This window comes from Sinocyclocheilus grahami, unplaced genomic scaffold (assembly GCF_001515645.1).
Source record: "Sinocyclocheilus grahami isolate Dianchi unplaced genomic scaffold, SAMN03320097.WGS_v1.1 scaffold419.1, whole genome shotgun sequence".
Taxonomy (NCBI): Eukaryota; Metazoa; Chordata; class Actinopteri; order Cypriniformes; family Cyprinidae; genus Sinocyclocheilus; species Sinocyclocheilus grahami.
In genome coordinates, this window is record NW_015505598.1 from 1934028 (window position 1) to 1950684 (window position 16657).

Sequence of the window (16657 nt, forward strand, 5' to 3'; positions counted from 1 at the left end):
ATTTAAAGATGTGCATCTTTAAGCATGACAGTTGAAATGAAATGGTAACACTTTAAAATAAGAGTCCATTTGTAGCATTAAGATTAATGAAAGCTGTGTAAGTATTGTTCTTTGTTAGAGTGCGTTAATTTCAACATTTACTCTTACTATTATTATTATTTTATTTATTTTTTTACAACTACTACTAGTATGGTTCAGTACTGTTTTTGTTAATAAAACCACGTTCATATTCGCGCGATTTTTTTGCGCAGCTCGTCAGTGAACAACGGCTCTGTGTAGTTAATGCTGCTCCATGTGAAAGCCCGCAGGTGATGGAGATTTACCGCTGATTACAGAACCGGCTTTCTGACAAGATGCGCGTTAAATATCGCATGCGATTTATCGTGCAGCCCTAGGTTTGTTTTAAAATTTCAATTTAGTTTTGTTATTTCAATTTCACAAAGAAACGTGCAGCAATAGCCTAATAAAAGGACACCTTCTCATTTCCTGTATAATGTCTTCAATCTCGTTTTGTTAAAAAAATCGACTCGTGAGTTGAGTGAATCGTTATATCCCTAATTATATTCGGTTGCTTCTTTAATGCATTTAATTAATGTCTACATTAATAATAATAATAATAATAATAATAAAAAAAATTTGATATTAATATCCCACATTTCTGACACAATACTATGGTGCTTTTTTTTATAATTTTTAAAAAATTATATCGCGATAATTATCGTTATTGATTTATCGCCCAGCCCTAATATCAGACATAGCGATGTTGCTGTGTTTGCTAAAATGCCACATAATGTTCTCTGCTAATTCTGTGAGTGTTTCCTCTCGCAGCGGCGCTCCTCGTAACGATGGCAGACACACGGGCCGATCCCGCCGCGCAGTCGGAGCTGATGGATGAGGACGAGCCCTTCTTCAGTAACCTGGACCTCTTCCTCTTCTCGCTCATCGCCGGCCTGCTCGTCTACTGGATCATTTTCCGCAAAAAAGCCGAGCCCATCCCGGAGTTCAAAAAACTAGAGTCTACGTAAGTACCTCCAAACCGCTCCTGTATGGTTGAGAGAACGTTAGAATGTAAATCTGCAAACATATTCACTTTTTAGCTTTTTTAATTGTGTCATCTGTGTGAATTAAACTGAACAGACTTCTCACATCTGAGAAGAAATTAAATTGACATCTGTAAGGTCAGTATCATTGCAGTCTTCCTGGAAACAGTTTGTGTTTTCTTCGGCCGCAGCTGATTCTGCTGACGCTGGAGGAGCAGGGAATGTTTATTGCCTTGAGTAATGTCATTGGCAAAGGTCTTACTCAATGCCAGACATTACAGTCACTCCTGAGATAAACCGTAGAGCGTCATCATGGTTGAAGGATACGCTTGTGTTTCATTTATCTCTCTCGCATTATATATATCCCCTGGCTTCAGACACAGACGGCAAGAGTTAGAATAGGATTAGAAAAATAAGTTCCATAAATGTAATTTACATTTAGTTATTTAGCAGACGCTTTTATCCAAATAAGGACAATAGAAGCAATCAAAATCAACAAAAGAGCAATGATATGCAAGTGCTATGACATGAATATGGCATATTGTGCTATGCCATAAATAGTTGCAAATCTTAAAATGTTTAATTAAGACTTTTGTGTTTCTGCAAAGCATTTCTGCGTGTCACCAATGAGAAAAAAGACTGTATGTCAATCATAGCATATATTACAAGTGCACACACTGTATCCCCTGGCTTCAGACACAGACGGCAAGAGTTAGAATAGGATTAGAAAAATAAGTTCCATAAATGTAATTTACATTTAGTTATTTAGCAGACGCTTTTATCCAAATAAGGACAATAGAAGCAATCAAAATCAACAAAAGAGCAATGATATGCAAGTGCTATGACATGAATATTATATAGTAAATAGTATTATAAATAGTATACATAAATACTTGCAAATCTTAAAATGTTTAATTCAGACTTTTGTGTTTCTGCAAAGCATTTCTGCGTGTCACCAATGGGAAAAAGACTGTATGTCAATCATAGCATATATTACAAGTGCACACACTGTAAAAAAAATTCCGTAAAATTTACGGTAAAAAAATGGCAGCTGTGGTTGCCGGAATTTTACCGTAAAAAATACGGTAGCAATGTTTTAGGTTTTACGGTTTTAACTTAAATGTACAGTTAAATACCGTAATTTCATTAACTGATATAATGTTAATATACCAACCTACTGAAGTACTGAAATCTGTTTTGTAGCTTTGTAATACACTGATAACCACCAAAAGCAGGAGGTGATGAGAAAGTCACACGATGAACCAAAGCCCATCACAAGCAGCTTTTAAATAATAACATATATAGAAGGTGCACAGCGTCATTCACACAAACACTAAACACCATCACGGTAACACACATGAAACTGAAATAATGCATTAGGTGTAACACACAACCATAATATACAAAACTGATAAGAAAAAACTAAGAAGAAATGGTTATTTCAACTAAAAAACATCCAATTTGAAATGTAACACAGGGAATTCTGGGAATTTCAATTTACGGTTATTCACTGTAAATTATACGGTCTTTTTCACTTCCAAAAACGGTATACTACCGTAAAATTAATGTCCAATACATGTAATGTCATATACAGTTTTTCACCGTATATAGTAGGGGAATTTACCGTTAACCATTTAACAGGTTTTTACTGTAGCATTTTTACAGTCTTTTACCGTTAAATTCACGGTCATTTTTTTACAATGCATGATATATTTGTCTTACACCGTTATAAGGTAGTACTAGATGTGATGTGTGAATTTTATTTTAATCTGGTTTCTAAATATACTTAAGCATGCATAATCATACCGTGTGATTTTAATACTTTTATAACGATCAATGATTTAATCTAATACTTTCATTTCTACAATGATCTAAGGTCAGTAAGTGAATATTGTCTGTGCGCATAGCCATTTTACGTTAAAATGCAGCATCAGAGAACGACAGAGATCTTCAAAAAAATACCCGTTCTGGTCGTAGGTCCACAAAACAAAACAAGCCTGATTTCTATTTAAAACTAGACCAAAACTAGCCAGAGTTTTCCCCTCTGTCAAAATTGCTTTAAGGGTGATTGCTTTAATTTAAAAACGGATGGAAAAAACAACCCAGCTATTATTATTATTATTATTATTATTATTATTAAAATTATTATTGTTGTTGAAAGTTTTTGTCACAATTTAAATATGCTGATTTTTTAATAGCTTTTTTCCTCTCCGTATTAGTAGTATCAGTATTATATAGTTAAGCTGGGCGCTTTTTGCTGTCGTACAAGCTCATAAGTGTTTTTTTCCCCCATCGTGAGAAATCGTGTGGAAATTGTTGATGCTCGTGGCTCACATAGTGTAAGAGGAATTGAACCGAGCACCTCACGAGCAGTGTTGGGGAAAGTTCATTTTAAAAGTAATACATTACAATATTGCATTACTTCCTTAAAAAGTAACTAATTACATTACTTAGTTACTTTTTATGTAAATTAATGCATTGTAACTTTTCTCATCTGAGCTGGGCTTGCTTGATTTTTTTTATATCAAAAAGTTATATAGTTTGTATTTCACTGTTTTTATTCATTTTGAGGAATACTGAATCTGTTTTTGTGAGATGAGATGAGTAATATACATAGGCTAGATCTGTGTGTATTATTATGTCTCAGTGGCTAATAGGCACACACACAAAATAAAAATACAGATCTCTCTAGTTGGGTTTTTATTTTATTTATTTAAATAAAGTTTGAAGCACTGTTCCGGATAATTGCAGTTAAAGTTGCTGTTCGATGCACTGAAATGGTGTTTGATGTTATCAGTTTTACAGACCTGCGTGCATAAACAACACTTGACTTTATTTGTGGTCTGTTTTCAGTGTCTGCTTTTCTTTTCACACTCGATTAGTTTTCGCTGTCACACTAACACTGTCCACTGTCTTGTTTTTTTTTACATTAGATGTGTCAAAGCAAAAGTAGCACAAATGCATGTTTTAATCAAAACTACGAGATTTTTTCTAGTATTTGTGCGATTATTTATAACATACACCATTCTGTATGGTTGCAAAGACCATTTCGGGTTAGTGGGATTACCAACGTTTTGAATTTTGCCTTCAAACGTTTCAATTTTGTGACTTCACATGTGATTACATAAAAATTGCTGAATTGTTGTTATTTATGAGTAAATGGTTGTTTGAATCGAGATCCTTCAATGATTAATCATGCAGCTGCCTTCTTAAATGATCAGAATAAGGAAGTTATGTGTAGAGAAGTACAGCACCCTTTTCTTATTCGCAGTATTTGTATTTGCATGATGCAAAATTAGAACGCATGTAATATCTTCACTTAACAACAGTAAATATACAATAACATTTAGTCATTAGTTTTTCAGTCTCTTACATTTATTGAGCTACTCTAAAAATAAATAAATAAATACATCTAAAAAAAAAACTTGTGCGTGTCAAAGTCTACGAGACCATGTTGATGCCAAGCACCACTGGTCATTATGTGTCTTGTTTCCAGTCGTGTTGCTGCAGAAGTGCAGTAAATTCAAGCTCTATTTGATGTTAAAACAGTGTGCAGGTTAAAGTCAATATGGAACACCATTACAACTTTTTTATTCAGTTACCTCTTTTGAAGAGATTTTTAACAAAGTTAAGCCAAATGCAGTTTTTTACCAAAAATGCATAAATATGACAATTAAAAAAATATATATATTTCAGAATTCAGAGAAAAAAGTAAAAATTGTGAAATTTAACCTCAAAATTCTGGGGGAAAAAAGTCTGAATTGTGTGATAAACACACAATTTGCTTCACAATTCATCTTGATTAATCTCACCTGACATTAAAGTTTTTACATATACTTTTGTATTACAATAATTTCACGTTCACTCAGTCACTTCAAATTAATGTAGAAACAACATAAAGACAGTATATTTTAATAGGCCTATTTGTTTAATGGTATCTTTTTTATGACTAAAAGCGAGTATCACTGAAACCAATACTACTGATCTCTCAGTTCTCAAATTATTCTTTTTTTCCTAATATTTAACCATAAATATCGACTATACTAACATTACGGAGACCATGTTGATGCCAAGCACCACTGGTCATTATGTGTCTTGTTTCCAGTCGTGTTGCTGCAGAAGTGCAGTAAATTCAAGCTCTATTTGATGTTAAAACAGTGTGCAGGTTAAAGTCAATATGGAACACCATTACACTAACTTTTTTTATTCAGTTACCTCTTTTGAAGAGATTTTTAACAGAGTTAAGCCAAATGCAGTTTTTACCAAAAATGCATAAACATGACAATTAAAAAAAAAAAAAAATCTCAGAATTCAGAGAAAAAAGTCAAAATTGTGAAATTTAACCTCAAAATTCTGGGGGAAAAAAGTCTGAATTGTGTGATAAACACACAATTTGCTTCACAATTCATCTTGATTAATCCCACCTGACATTAAAGTTTTTACATATACTTTTGTATTACAATAATTTCACGTTCACTCAGTCACTTCAAATTAATGTAGAAACAACATAAAGACAGTATATTTTAATGGTATCTTTTTTATGACTAAAAGCGAGTATCACTGAAACCAATACTACTGATCTCTCAGTTCTCAAATTATTCTTTTTTTCCTAATATTTAACCATAAATATCGACTATACTAACATTACAGTATAATTGCGAGCTATCAATTTTAACATTTGTTAGAATTTAAAAAATAACTTCTAATCTATTCTTCTTCACATAAACCCATTATAATAAATGTCATATTTACCTGTGCCCTTCAGCACGTAGGAAATATACAGAAATTGAATAAAGTTATCAAACACTAAATTCCAAATTAAATATAGATGAATCCTTAAAGCTACAAAAGTGATTGATTTACTCGTTTTTCTTTTGTTCTTTGACGTCACAGCAGCTGGTTATTAGGTTATTTGGCTGCTATTACTTTAAGAGCTGCTGCTGCTGAATGTGACGTGAATCTGGCACGTAGTTTCATTCGCGCTTTAATATGAAATTGTACAAGCTACAGCATGCGCCGCCGTATTTGTGTGTACAATTGAAGAGCAGGCGTATAACGGCTGAAAGAAGAGGACAATTAGTTTTTACTGACATAACGTCCTGACAGCAGTTCACTATTGTTCTGATGAAGCTCCTCGTCGTCTGTACCGTGTCCGCGCTCGTCTGACTCGCGCCTGGCGCTGAGGTGAAGTGGAGTGCGTGTCTGAAAAGTCTCCTGTTTGATGTTCTCGTGAAGACGTTCTGTGTAAATAAACACTATCCTTGTAAAGAAAAAAAGAGAGACCGAGGCAGCAGTTGTGAGTGGGGTGGCCAACCCTAGCTCCGCCCCTGCGTTAACAGCATTAAAAAAATTTAACGCCGTTAAACTGGAAAAATTAATCGCCTGCGCTAATTTTGACAGCACTAATTTATTTTCTGTGGCAGGAATGGACTTCCATTAAAAATGCTCAAAGTTCGATTTCTTGTTTGTTAGTTTTTTCCAATTATAACCGCAATAACGTAAATTGCATATTTTTGTGGCATTTATTTGTTAACACAAACTGTAATGTATTTATTTGTTTGTTTATCCGTTTATTTCTGCCTGTTTGGCTGATTCAGGCTGATCTGCAGACTTGTCACGGATATTATTGCACTGACAGAATGATAGCATAAGCATAAGCACAGTCTGCTGGAGCGATCGCCTCTTCTCATGTCAAACTTTGCCTAATTTATATCTGGATTTTTTTCTGTCTCACAATTATCTAAGGAACTCCATGAGAACTCAAACTCAAAAATACACTGCCTCCTTCATAAACTTTATGCAATAATGCATGTATTGTAGGGATGATATACAGCAGGTTTTAGCGATGTTATTGTAATATCTTTGCTGATGATGTAGTGAATACTGTGAATATCACATTGTTTTATTAATTTTCGTCTTATGAGTGTGAAAGCTGGTAGGCCGCTGCTTTCAGAGATTTCTATTTACACCATGTTTTTGCAGCGTTGAGCTGCATTGTATTCAATCACGGGCATGGATAGATATGTGCATTAAGTCTTAAGATTGTAAATGCAAACTAATAGACCTTTATTACATTCAGTGTGTCATCATATCCAGCCTATGATTAGTAGCATAATCAGATTTCCGCCTGCATTATTTTCAATGGAAACCTAAAGAAGTTGTCCCGGCTAGTAGGCTATCGCATGTGAGGATCCTGCAGGTGGCGGATCGTTTATAGCCTTTTCTCACAGCAGCTGGAATAATTAAATGTATCATTTTGATGGCGTATTGTAATCCATAAAGGATTATGTGTTTGTGAAACACATGTGAATGAAATTAAATTATATTACAGTTATAAATGTGCTTCTTATTACAGATAGCCTGGGATTACATGGGATTTCTCGCATTTTAAAGAAAACCAGTTCGAAGGGAGCATAATTTGCATTTTGGGTTAAAAGAATTTCTTAATATGAAATTCGAAGAGTATGACAATTAGATTAGACTGTGCAGAAATTGAAATATACACACTATACTCATAGTCACCAATGCTGATGTTGTTAACATGAATAATTTGGTAATAAAGTGTAACAATAATAATTTGCACGATTTGATGTGATTTACATTTAGTCATTTAGCAGACGCTTTTATTCAAAGCGACTTACAAATGAGGACAATAAAAGCAGTCAAAACTAATAAAAGAGCAACAATATATAAGTGCAAATGTCAAGTCTCGGTTAACCTAACACAGTACACGTAGCAAGGTGTATTCATTCATTCATACATACACACACACACACACACACACACACACATATATATATACACACACAAATACACACAAAGAAAAACAAGTAGATAGAATAGAAAAAATTGAAAGCTAGTGTTTTTTTTAAATAAAAATATAGATAAAGTAGAATTAAAATAAAATAGAAAGTGCTAGAGTTAGAGGGTCAAGTAAAGGTGGAACAGATGTGTTTTTAGTCATTTTCTTGAAGATGGTTAAGGACTCAGCTGTTGGTTGATGAGCCTAACTGGATGGTGAAATTTTGATAAAGTGATGTGTCTGTTGAAACCACAAGCAGTTCTGTCTTAGCCAGGCTGAGTTGAAGGTGATGGTCCGTCATCCAACAAGAAATGCTTATTAGACATGCTGAGATGCGAGCAGCTATCGTCGGATCATCAGGATGGAATGAGAGGTAGAGTTGAGTGTCATTAGCTTAGCAATGATATGAAAAGCCATGTTTCTGAATGACAGATCCTAGTGATGCCATGTAGACAGAGAAGAGAAGTGGTCCAAGTACTGAGCCCTGAGGCACAAGTGGGGTTATACGAGCCTGTTTAAATGTTGAGGGAAAAACACCAGTGTGAAGGGATGTGTTAACGATGTGAGTGAGTGCAGGTACAATGGCAGGAGAAATGGCTTGAAGGAGATGAGATGGAATAGGATCAAGCGGACAAGTAGTAGGATGATTGGAACAGATGAACTTAGAGACTTCTGCCTCAGAGAGTGGAGAGAAGGATGAAAACGAGTATATGTTTGCTGGTAAGATGTGTTTGACAGTTTGTGGTGTGGCAAATTGTGCACTGAGGTTTGTAATTTTATTAATGAAGAATGTGGCAAAGTCGTCAGCTATTAGAGTTGATGAAGGAGGGAGGAAAATGTTTTAAAGAGGCCATTCAAAATGTAGATGAGTTTGATTCTTGATCAGATTTGGAGAAATGTAGCATTGCATCAGTGTCTCAGCAATGGATGCTCTGCAGTGAATGGGTGCCGTCAGAATGAGAGTCCAAACAGCTGATAAAAACATCACAATAATCCACAAGTAATCCACAGCACTCCAGTCCAGCAGCTAACATCTGGAGAAGACAAAAGCTGAAACACATCCATCAAGACGTTTTTAACTTCAAACCATCGCTTCAAGCTAAAATATGAGTCCATAATCCATAATAACGCTTCCTCCAGTGAAAAAGTCCATCTCCTGTTGTCTCTCACATCAAAATCCAGCCACATATCTGTTTAGAGCCGTTTTGGCTTGTAAACAGTGCTTGATCTGTGCAGATTTCTCTCCTGATTCAGACCAGAACACTTTTTCACTGGAGGAAGTATTATGGATTGTGGACTCGTTATTATGGATTGAATATGTATTATGGATTTGTTTCTTACAAACACGCAACTTTTCTCCTCAAGACATTAACTGGAGTGGTGTGGATTATTGTGATGTTTTTATCAGCTGTTTGGACTCTCATTCTGACGGCACCCATTCACTGCAGAGCATCCATTGCTGAGACACTGATGCAATGCTACATTTCTCCAAACCTGATGAAGAGACAAACTCATCTACAGCTTGAATGGCCTGAGGGTGAGCACATTTTAGCTCATTTTAATTTTTGGCTGAACTATTCCTTTATAGAAGAGAGGAGTTTTGTTACAGTCACTCAGTTGTTCTTTCGTCTCAATAGTTGGGCTGTTAGAAATGGCAAAACTGATCCTCTCTCTCTCTCTCTCTCTCTCTCTCTCTCTTTCTCTCTGTTATGTTACTTAAAGTTGTGCTTACGAAAGTATATATATCTTTTCAAATCCTCATGTCAATTGAGTTTGTATTTGGCAAGGCCAGCCAAGTCTTTCTCTGAGCTGCCCCAGAGGTGGAAAGTTGAGGCGCAGCACAAGCCCTCCATTATGTTCAGCCTATTTTCTCTCTCCTTCCCCATTTATGTGGAAACCATTTCCAATTTGTCTCGCTGCTCGCGTTGCCTGGCCTGTCACAGGAGGATCCTTTTATGATAGATGTGGTTGCCACGGCGACTCTGATCCCCGGAGGGAGGGGCCTCAGTCATTCGCCGTCGCTGTCTTAAGAAACTGTTGCTAAAGGACTGTTCTGTTTTTTCTCTGGGATCATGAGAGGATGAAGGACCTTTCTGAAGTTTTCTGTTTGTTTACATGAGTGTTTGGCGTGCTTGACGCGTGGGAGTCCTGCTGTGTGTTGTCCAGATGTTGCCGGTGCACGTGTTTGAGAGCATAGGGAATTGACATGATGCTTCACCACCTCAATAGTCGTCTGCAGACCGTTCCTGATAGAGGAGGGATGCTCTAACAGCCTCTGCTTTCCTCTGGAACCGACTCCTTCACATACAATCGCATTCAAGCTCTCCTTCAGGTCCTCTTTAGCGTTTTATGTGTCCGTTCTCTTGTATGACAGATGGTTTTTCTTACCTACGTCAGTGGCTTGTTTTTCCGGTGTGCGCGGTAGTGAACGGGTCTGTCTTGGCATCTTCGTTCTTGGATGAGTTTCTTATGATCATGGGCTGTGTGTTCTCCTTACCGGAGGACCGGCTGGTCGCCATCGATAGGTGAGTGTTTGCTGAAGTAGTCCCTCTGGTTCTCATGAGTAAGAAACATTTTGTATGATCTTTCAGATGGTTCACATCATTATTAATGAACTGAACTGAGTGAGTCAGAAGAGACAGACGTGCAAAATGTGCTCTGCTCCCGCAAGATTGAGAAAGAATGAGCAATGAAGCTAACATTTGTGTGTCTGTTTGGTCTCCATACAGGCACATTTTGCTCAAGTACACAATAAAAACCATAATTACTACATTTGTCAAAAGCAGCTTGGTTGAAAGAACTATTTGTATTATAAAGCAAGCTTTGATTGTATAACATAACATCATTGCTCTATAGCTATAAATTTAGCCCGCATCGTATTTCATGGCAAAGAGTGCTGATGATTTTCTTTCACCATTAATGAAAGAGTTATAATCATTCTCTTGTTTAATAGAGAATAGTATCTTTAAAACACTGCTGTTTCCCATTTAAAAACGGAGTTCAGCAGCAGTTTTCACTCCTTAAAACACACTATTCACATCCTTGTGCAATAGTTGGCCGTGAGCCCAGAGTTTTTACACAGTGAAAAGTCTCTCACGCTTTTTCTATTCACTGAACTCTCTTGAACTCTTGAACAATTGTGTTTTAACGTCTGTGTCTGTGTGTGAGTGTGAGAGAGAGAGAGAGAGAGCTGATGTAAAGATTGAGATTTTTCCAGATGAAATTGAAGAATTGCAAACTTCGGTAACACATTAGTGTAGGGACCAATTCTCACTATTAACTAGTTGTTTATTAGCATGCCTATTGTTAACATATTGGTTGTTTATTAGTGTTTATAAAGCACATATTTTCAATGACCATATTCTACATCCATAATCCTTACCAATACCTAAACTTAACAACTACCTAACTAACTATTAATAATCAGCCAATTAGGAGTTTACATGTTACACAGGCAAAAGTCATAGTTAATGGTGTGGTAATAGCGAGAGGTGGACCTTTAACATAAAGTGTGAGCAAAACGTCTCACAAAGTGCTTTGCTCTTGAATCTCAGTGTGAAGGCGCATAAGACTAAATAGAGGTGGATGAAAGTTGATTGAGTGCTATTACTCTGAAATTACTATTATTTTCTGTATTATTCCTATTTATTCTTTAACATTTATTACCTTTTGCATAATCCTTTTTACAGTGCTTTTAGTGAATTCTCTCATGTTTTACATTTTTAGCATTCAGATTAACATTCATGTGAACGTTTGCAGTGACGTATTTTTTTTTTCTTATTAACAACAGCATTAAAAGAAACCAACAAACCGATTAAATTAATACAATCCTCAGTTTTCCATGCCTATATGGCAAAAAATCTTTAGAAATAGTCGAAGTTAAAACTATACATGCTATACATGTGAACTCATTAATATAGCTGCTAAAAATGCTTATGTAGCTGAAGACGTGATGTTTCTCTGGATATTGGTGCTTCACACAATGACAATATACAAATTACAGTATTTTTGCCTCAGACAATGAAGTTTAGTACTCAAATGCCGTGTGACAGCCGCTTTCTGTGCGTGTGCTTCAGATGTGTGCGCTTGGAAAACCCTATATCAGAAGATTCAACTGATATGCCTTTAAAATGCATGATTTCAGCATGATAGACATGTTTTTGGCAGGTACGAGCTGTAAAGGCACAGCTCTATTCTGAAAAAGGGGGCAGGGAGCAGCAGCTCATTTGCATTTAAAGAGACATGCACAAAAACAGCCGGTTTTTGCTTCAACTCAAAATAGGCATTTTCTGTGGGGCATTTTGAGCTGAAACTTCACAGACACATTCTGGGAACACCTGAGACTTGTATTACATCTTGTAAAAAGGGGCATAATAGGTCTCCTTAAGTCTCCTCCATTTAAACTCGGGTTTAAATGACGATAAATGCTACACGAATGTGCTTTTGGTTTCACTTGAAACAACATGAAGCCTTTAATCAGCTGCCCCAGGACTGATCTATTGAGAAGAGCTACAGATGCAGTGTTTTACACTGATTTCAGAAGTGCTTGAAATGTCAGTTTTTGTTTTATTTAATTTTTTTTGTCAATATTTGTTTGCATGATCATTTATAATGTAATTGTTAGTAACACTTTTTGATGCATGACCTCTCAGTTAATCTGCGTTTTGTAGGCCTCAAACAACCAGAGAAACCAGTTTTATTGGCAAGATGAAGAAAACGGTAAGAGATTTTTACTCCTCCTCTTCTCCAGTAAAGGTTGAAATGCTAAAATTATCAAACAAAACCGGCCGTTAAACAAATCTTTTTTTTAGGCAGTCAAATGGTAAAATATTGTAACTGAATTGGCTGAAAAAAGTTGTAACTGAAACCGACTGACCGTCTGCGTGTTTAGTTTTTCAAAGTAAGCCAACTTTTTTACATCAAAAATATGCAAAAAATGCTGCTGGGGTATAAAGTCTATAAATCGGTGCTCTTTGGATACGGGATTTCTAAATTCATCAAAAAACGAGTCACTCCAAGGCACTCGAAATGATAGTGAAAAAATTAAAAAGCCTTTATTCATGAATGGCTTTACATTAAAAGCAACACCTTTTCATCCTCCTCTTCTCCAGTAAAGGTTGAAATGCTAAAATTATCAAACAAAACCGGCCGTTAAACAAATCTTTTTTTTAGGCAGTCAAATGGTAAAATATTGTAACTGAATTGGCTGAAAAAAGTTGTAACTGAAACCGACTGACCGTCTGCGTGTTTAGTTTTTCAAAGTAAGCCAACTTTTTTACATCAAAAATATGCAAAAAATGCTGCTGGGGTATAAAGTCTATAAATCGGTGCTCTTTGGATACGGGATTTCTAAATTCATCAAAAAACGAGTCACTCCAAGGCACTCGAAATGATAGTGAAAAAATTAAAAAGCCTTTATTCATATGGCTTTACATTAAAAGCAACACCTTTTCGTTGCTATTGTCATTTGTGTACATAAAGTAATGACTTTAATATTTCCTCTAGGGCAAGAACATCGTGGTGTTTTACGGCTCACAGACGGGCACGGGTGAAGAGTTTGCCAACAGACTTGCAAAAGATGCTCATCGCTACGGCATGAAAGGAATGGCAGCGGATCCAGAGGAATATGACATGGTAATACATGCGATGGGATGAAAACGGGCTCCTCTCCTGTTTGTGTTTGTTTACACATGCTTTTATTTGCAGAGTGAGCTCTCCCGTCTGACTGAGATTGAGAACTCGATAGCGATCTTCTGCTTGGCCACGTATGGAGAGGGAGACCCGACCGATAACGCTCAGGACTTCTATGACTGGTTACAGGAGGGCGATGCCGACTTCAGTGGAGTTAAATATACAGTGAGTTCCTCATCACGGCAATTACGTGATTATAGTAAGGGTAAAATTCCCTGAAAATGTGCTCATCCTAAGGCCATCGGAGAGTTTGTTTCATCATCAGGTTTGGAGAAGCGTAGCATTGCATCAGTGTCTCAGCAATGGATGCTCTGCTGTGAATGGGTGCCGTCAGAATGAGAGTCCAAACAGCTGATAAAAACATCACAATAATCCACAGCACTCCAGTCCAGCAGTTAACATCTGGAGAAGCCAAAAGCTGTGTGTTTTTTTTTTTCTTCGAAGCGTTGCTTTCAGCTAAAAATGAGTCTATAATTCATAATGTTGCTTTCTTTTTCACTGCAGGAAGCGTTATTATAGATTATTGACTTGCATTTTAGCCAGAAGTGACGGTTTAATGTTAAAACATGTTAATGATGGATTAATTTCTTACAAACACACAGCTTTTGTCTTCTCAAGACGTTAACTGATGGACTGGAGTGGTGTGGATTATTGTGATGTTTTTATCAGCTGTTATTCTGACGGCACCCATTCACTGCAGAGCATCCATTGCTGAGACACTGATGCAATGCTACATTTCTCCAAATCTGATGAAGAATCAAACTCATCCTAATCTTGGATGGCCTGAGCGTGAGTAAAATTCAGCAAATGTTCATTTTTGGGTGAACTATTTTTTTAAGTGTGTGTGCTCAGGGACTTTTCATTTAAGCAGTTGTCGAAGCACTTTGTGAGGTTTTTAGACTTTACCAAATCCTCCAGGAACAATGTGTTTCTAATACGTTAGGTGCTTTCCGACGTACGCTTGAGCAAACGAGACCCATGACGCAGTGCAGCAGAGCAGAAGTGTATCTGGGGAATGCTGTGTCATACTTCCACAAGCCAAAGTCTCAGACAGCTTTCTCAACGTATACTACACTGACATTGTGCAAAGTTCAGTGACTCCGTGTTTAAAGAACAGTGAGGCCACATGTTTAGCCGAAGTGCTCACTACAGATATGGCTGAGTGACTTCTGCATAAGTGGATTTAGAGGAATAGTGCATCCAAAATTAACATTCTTTCAGTATTTACTCACCTTCAGATCATTCCTAACACATATGCTGTCATTTTTATGTTGAATACAAAACCTGAATTTTTATTCATATAGCAACAGTGTTTGCTCTGTCAAGCTAAAAAAATTAAAAAGTAAATATAACACCTTAGCACTGAAATGGTAGTTCACATATCATGAATTTAAATGCATCTAAAATGTATCTTTAGTTAAAACAATAGCTAAAAAATAAATATTTATTTCTGATAGTCAGGAAATGTGTTATTTTAGTATAATTGAGATACTTTTGATTAACATTTTGAATTAGTTTTTATTTTTATAATTTGCGTTTTCTTTTCTTTTAATGTTAGTTAAAATTGTAGTCATTTTGTTGTTTTTTGTCATTTTATTTCAATTTTTTTATGTTTAGTTTTTATTCATTTACTATTTCAGTTAGCACCTCAAATTAAACTAAATACAAATGAGAATGTTTCCTTGGCCAAAAATTTAAATAAAATAAATTAAAAGTATTATGATTTATCGTTATATATTATATTATATTATATTGTTTTATTTCAGTTAACATTTATTTTATATCTGGTTTCAATGAAAAAAGTCTTGGACCACATTTACACTCGTGATCTTAATAACAGGTGACTATAAGAAATATAAGGTATAGATATAGAACAATCCGTATGTATCTGTTGTAGGGCTGCACGATTAATCGAATGCGATTGTCATGCGCATTTTGTTAGTAAAGCCGGTTCTGTATTTCATAGTATTTAAGCAGTGATAAAGGCATTGCATTATAAATATACTTTATTTTAATAATAATTATAATAATAAGAACTCAGATAAACCGTATATTGTCATAATCGTGCGTTTATTAGTTAAATCTTCTGTTTATCCAGCTACCGCTCTAGGGATTTTCTGGGTTTCTTCTGCGAGGCGTATTTGGAGTTTCTCTGGCCTTCGGATGGAGATTTACTGCTGATCACAGAACCGTGCTTCACTGAAAAATACGCATGACAATCAGCTTCGGTCGAATCGCGATTTCGATTCCATTTTGATTTATTGTGCAGCCCTAATCTGTTTGTATATGTAATGTCTAAAACGTATTTTGAAGGTGTTTGCACTGGGAAATAAGACATACGAGCACTATAACGCCATGGGAAAGTATGTGGACAAGAGGCTGGCTGAGCTGGGAGCCCAGCGGATCTTTGACCTGGGAATGGGAGACGATGACGGGAAGTGAGTGACGCTCATTATAAAGTTTCTGCTGGTGCTGTGCTTACTTTTTTGAAGTATTTTTATGTTTCCCAAATCGAAAATACTCTGATAATGTTTTACTTCGCTACATTTCAAAGCCAAACGTCTTCCTTCTTTTCCCACTAGATTTTATGCCAAACATGACATTTCTTGCTAATTTGAAGTTGAGAAGTATTGTGAAATTCAAGGGAGAAACCAAACTAATTCAAACTAGAAGAAATAGAGCTTAAAATATTATCACCCTTTTTTTTTTTCACCATAAAATTTGATATTGACATTTACATGCATCACAACACTTCTTTGCGTTCAATGGGGAAGGAAATGCTTTGCATGAGTCTGTAAGCGCCACAGAATCAGGTACCTTTTAATTTGGGGCCCATGAAATGCGAATTTCTTTTCTCTTTTTTTTCCCCCGGATTCTGTGTTTTATGATTTAATACAAATTTATAATCAAACATCCTGTCGAATAAACTGAATTAATAAATCTTAATCAATAAAGATTAATCAGTCTTTGAAAATGTAATGAAATGAAAACGTAATTTATAACAAAACCTTGCGTTTTATTCATTTATTTTTTTGTCAAATAAGATAAGAGAACTGTATGGATAAATTAAAACATGGATAAATTCTTGGTTTTCCTTACTATTATGATTATTATTTTGAAAAGT

General features: G+C 35.8%; 1 protein-coding gene across 1 annotated transcript in view; it reads left to right on the plus strand.

Moving 5' to 3' along the window:
- Positions 1 to 752: 752 nt before the first annotated feature.
- porb (P450 (cytochrome) oxidoreductase b) overlaps positions 753 to 16657 on the plus strand; it is a 38049-nt gene continuing 22144 nt past the window's right edge. The window contains exons 1-5 of the mRNA XM_016232784.1: positions 753 to 1021; positions 12513 to 12561; positions 13348 to 13476; positions 13549 to 13698; positions 15847 to 15971. Coding sequence (XP_016088270.1) covers positions 846 to 1021; positions 12513 to 12561; positions 13348 to 13476; positions 13549 to 13698; positions 15847 to 15971 — 629 coding nt within the window. The 5' untranslated portion in view covers positions 753 to 845. The remainder of the gene's footprint in view (positions 1022 to 12512; positions 12562 to 13347; positions 13477 to 13548; positions 13699 to 15846; positions 15972 to 16657) is intronic.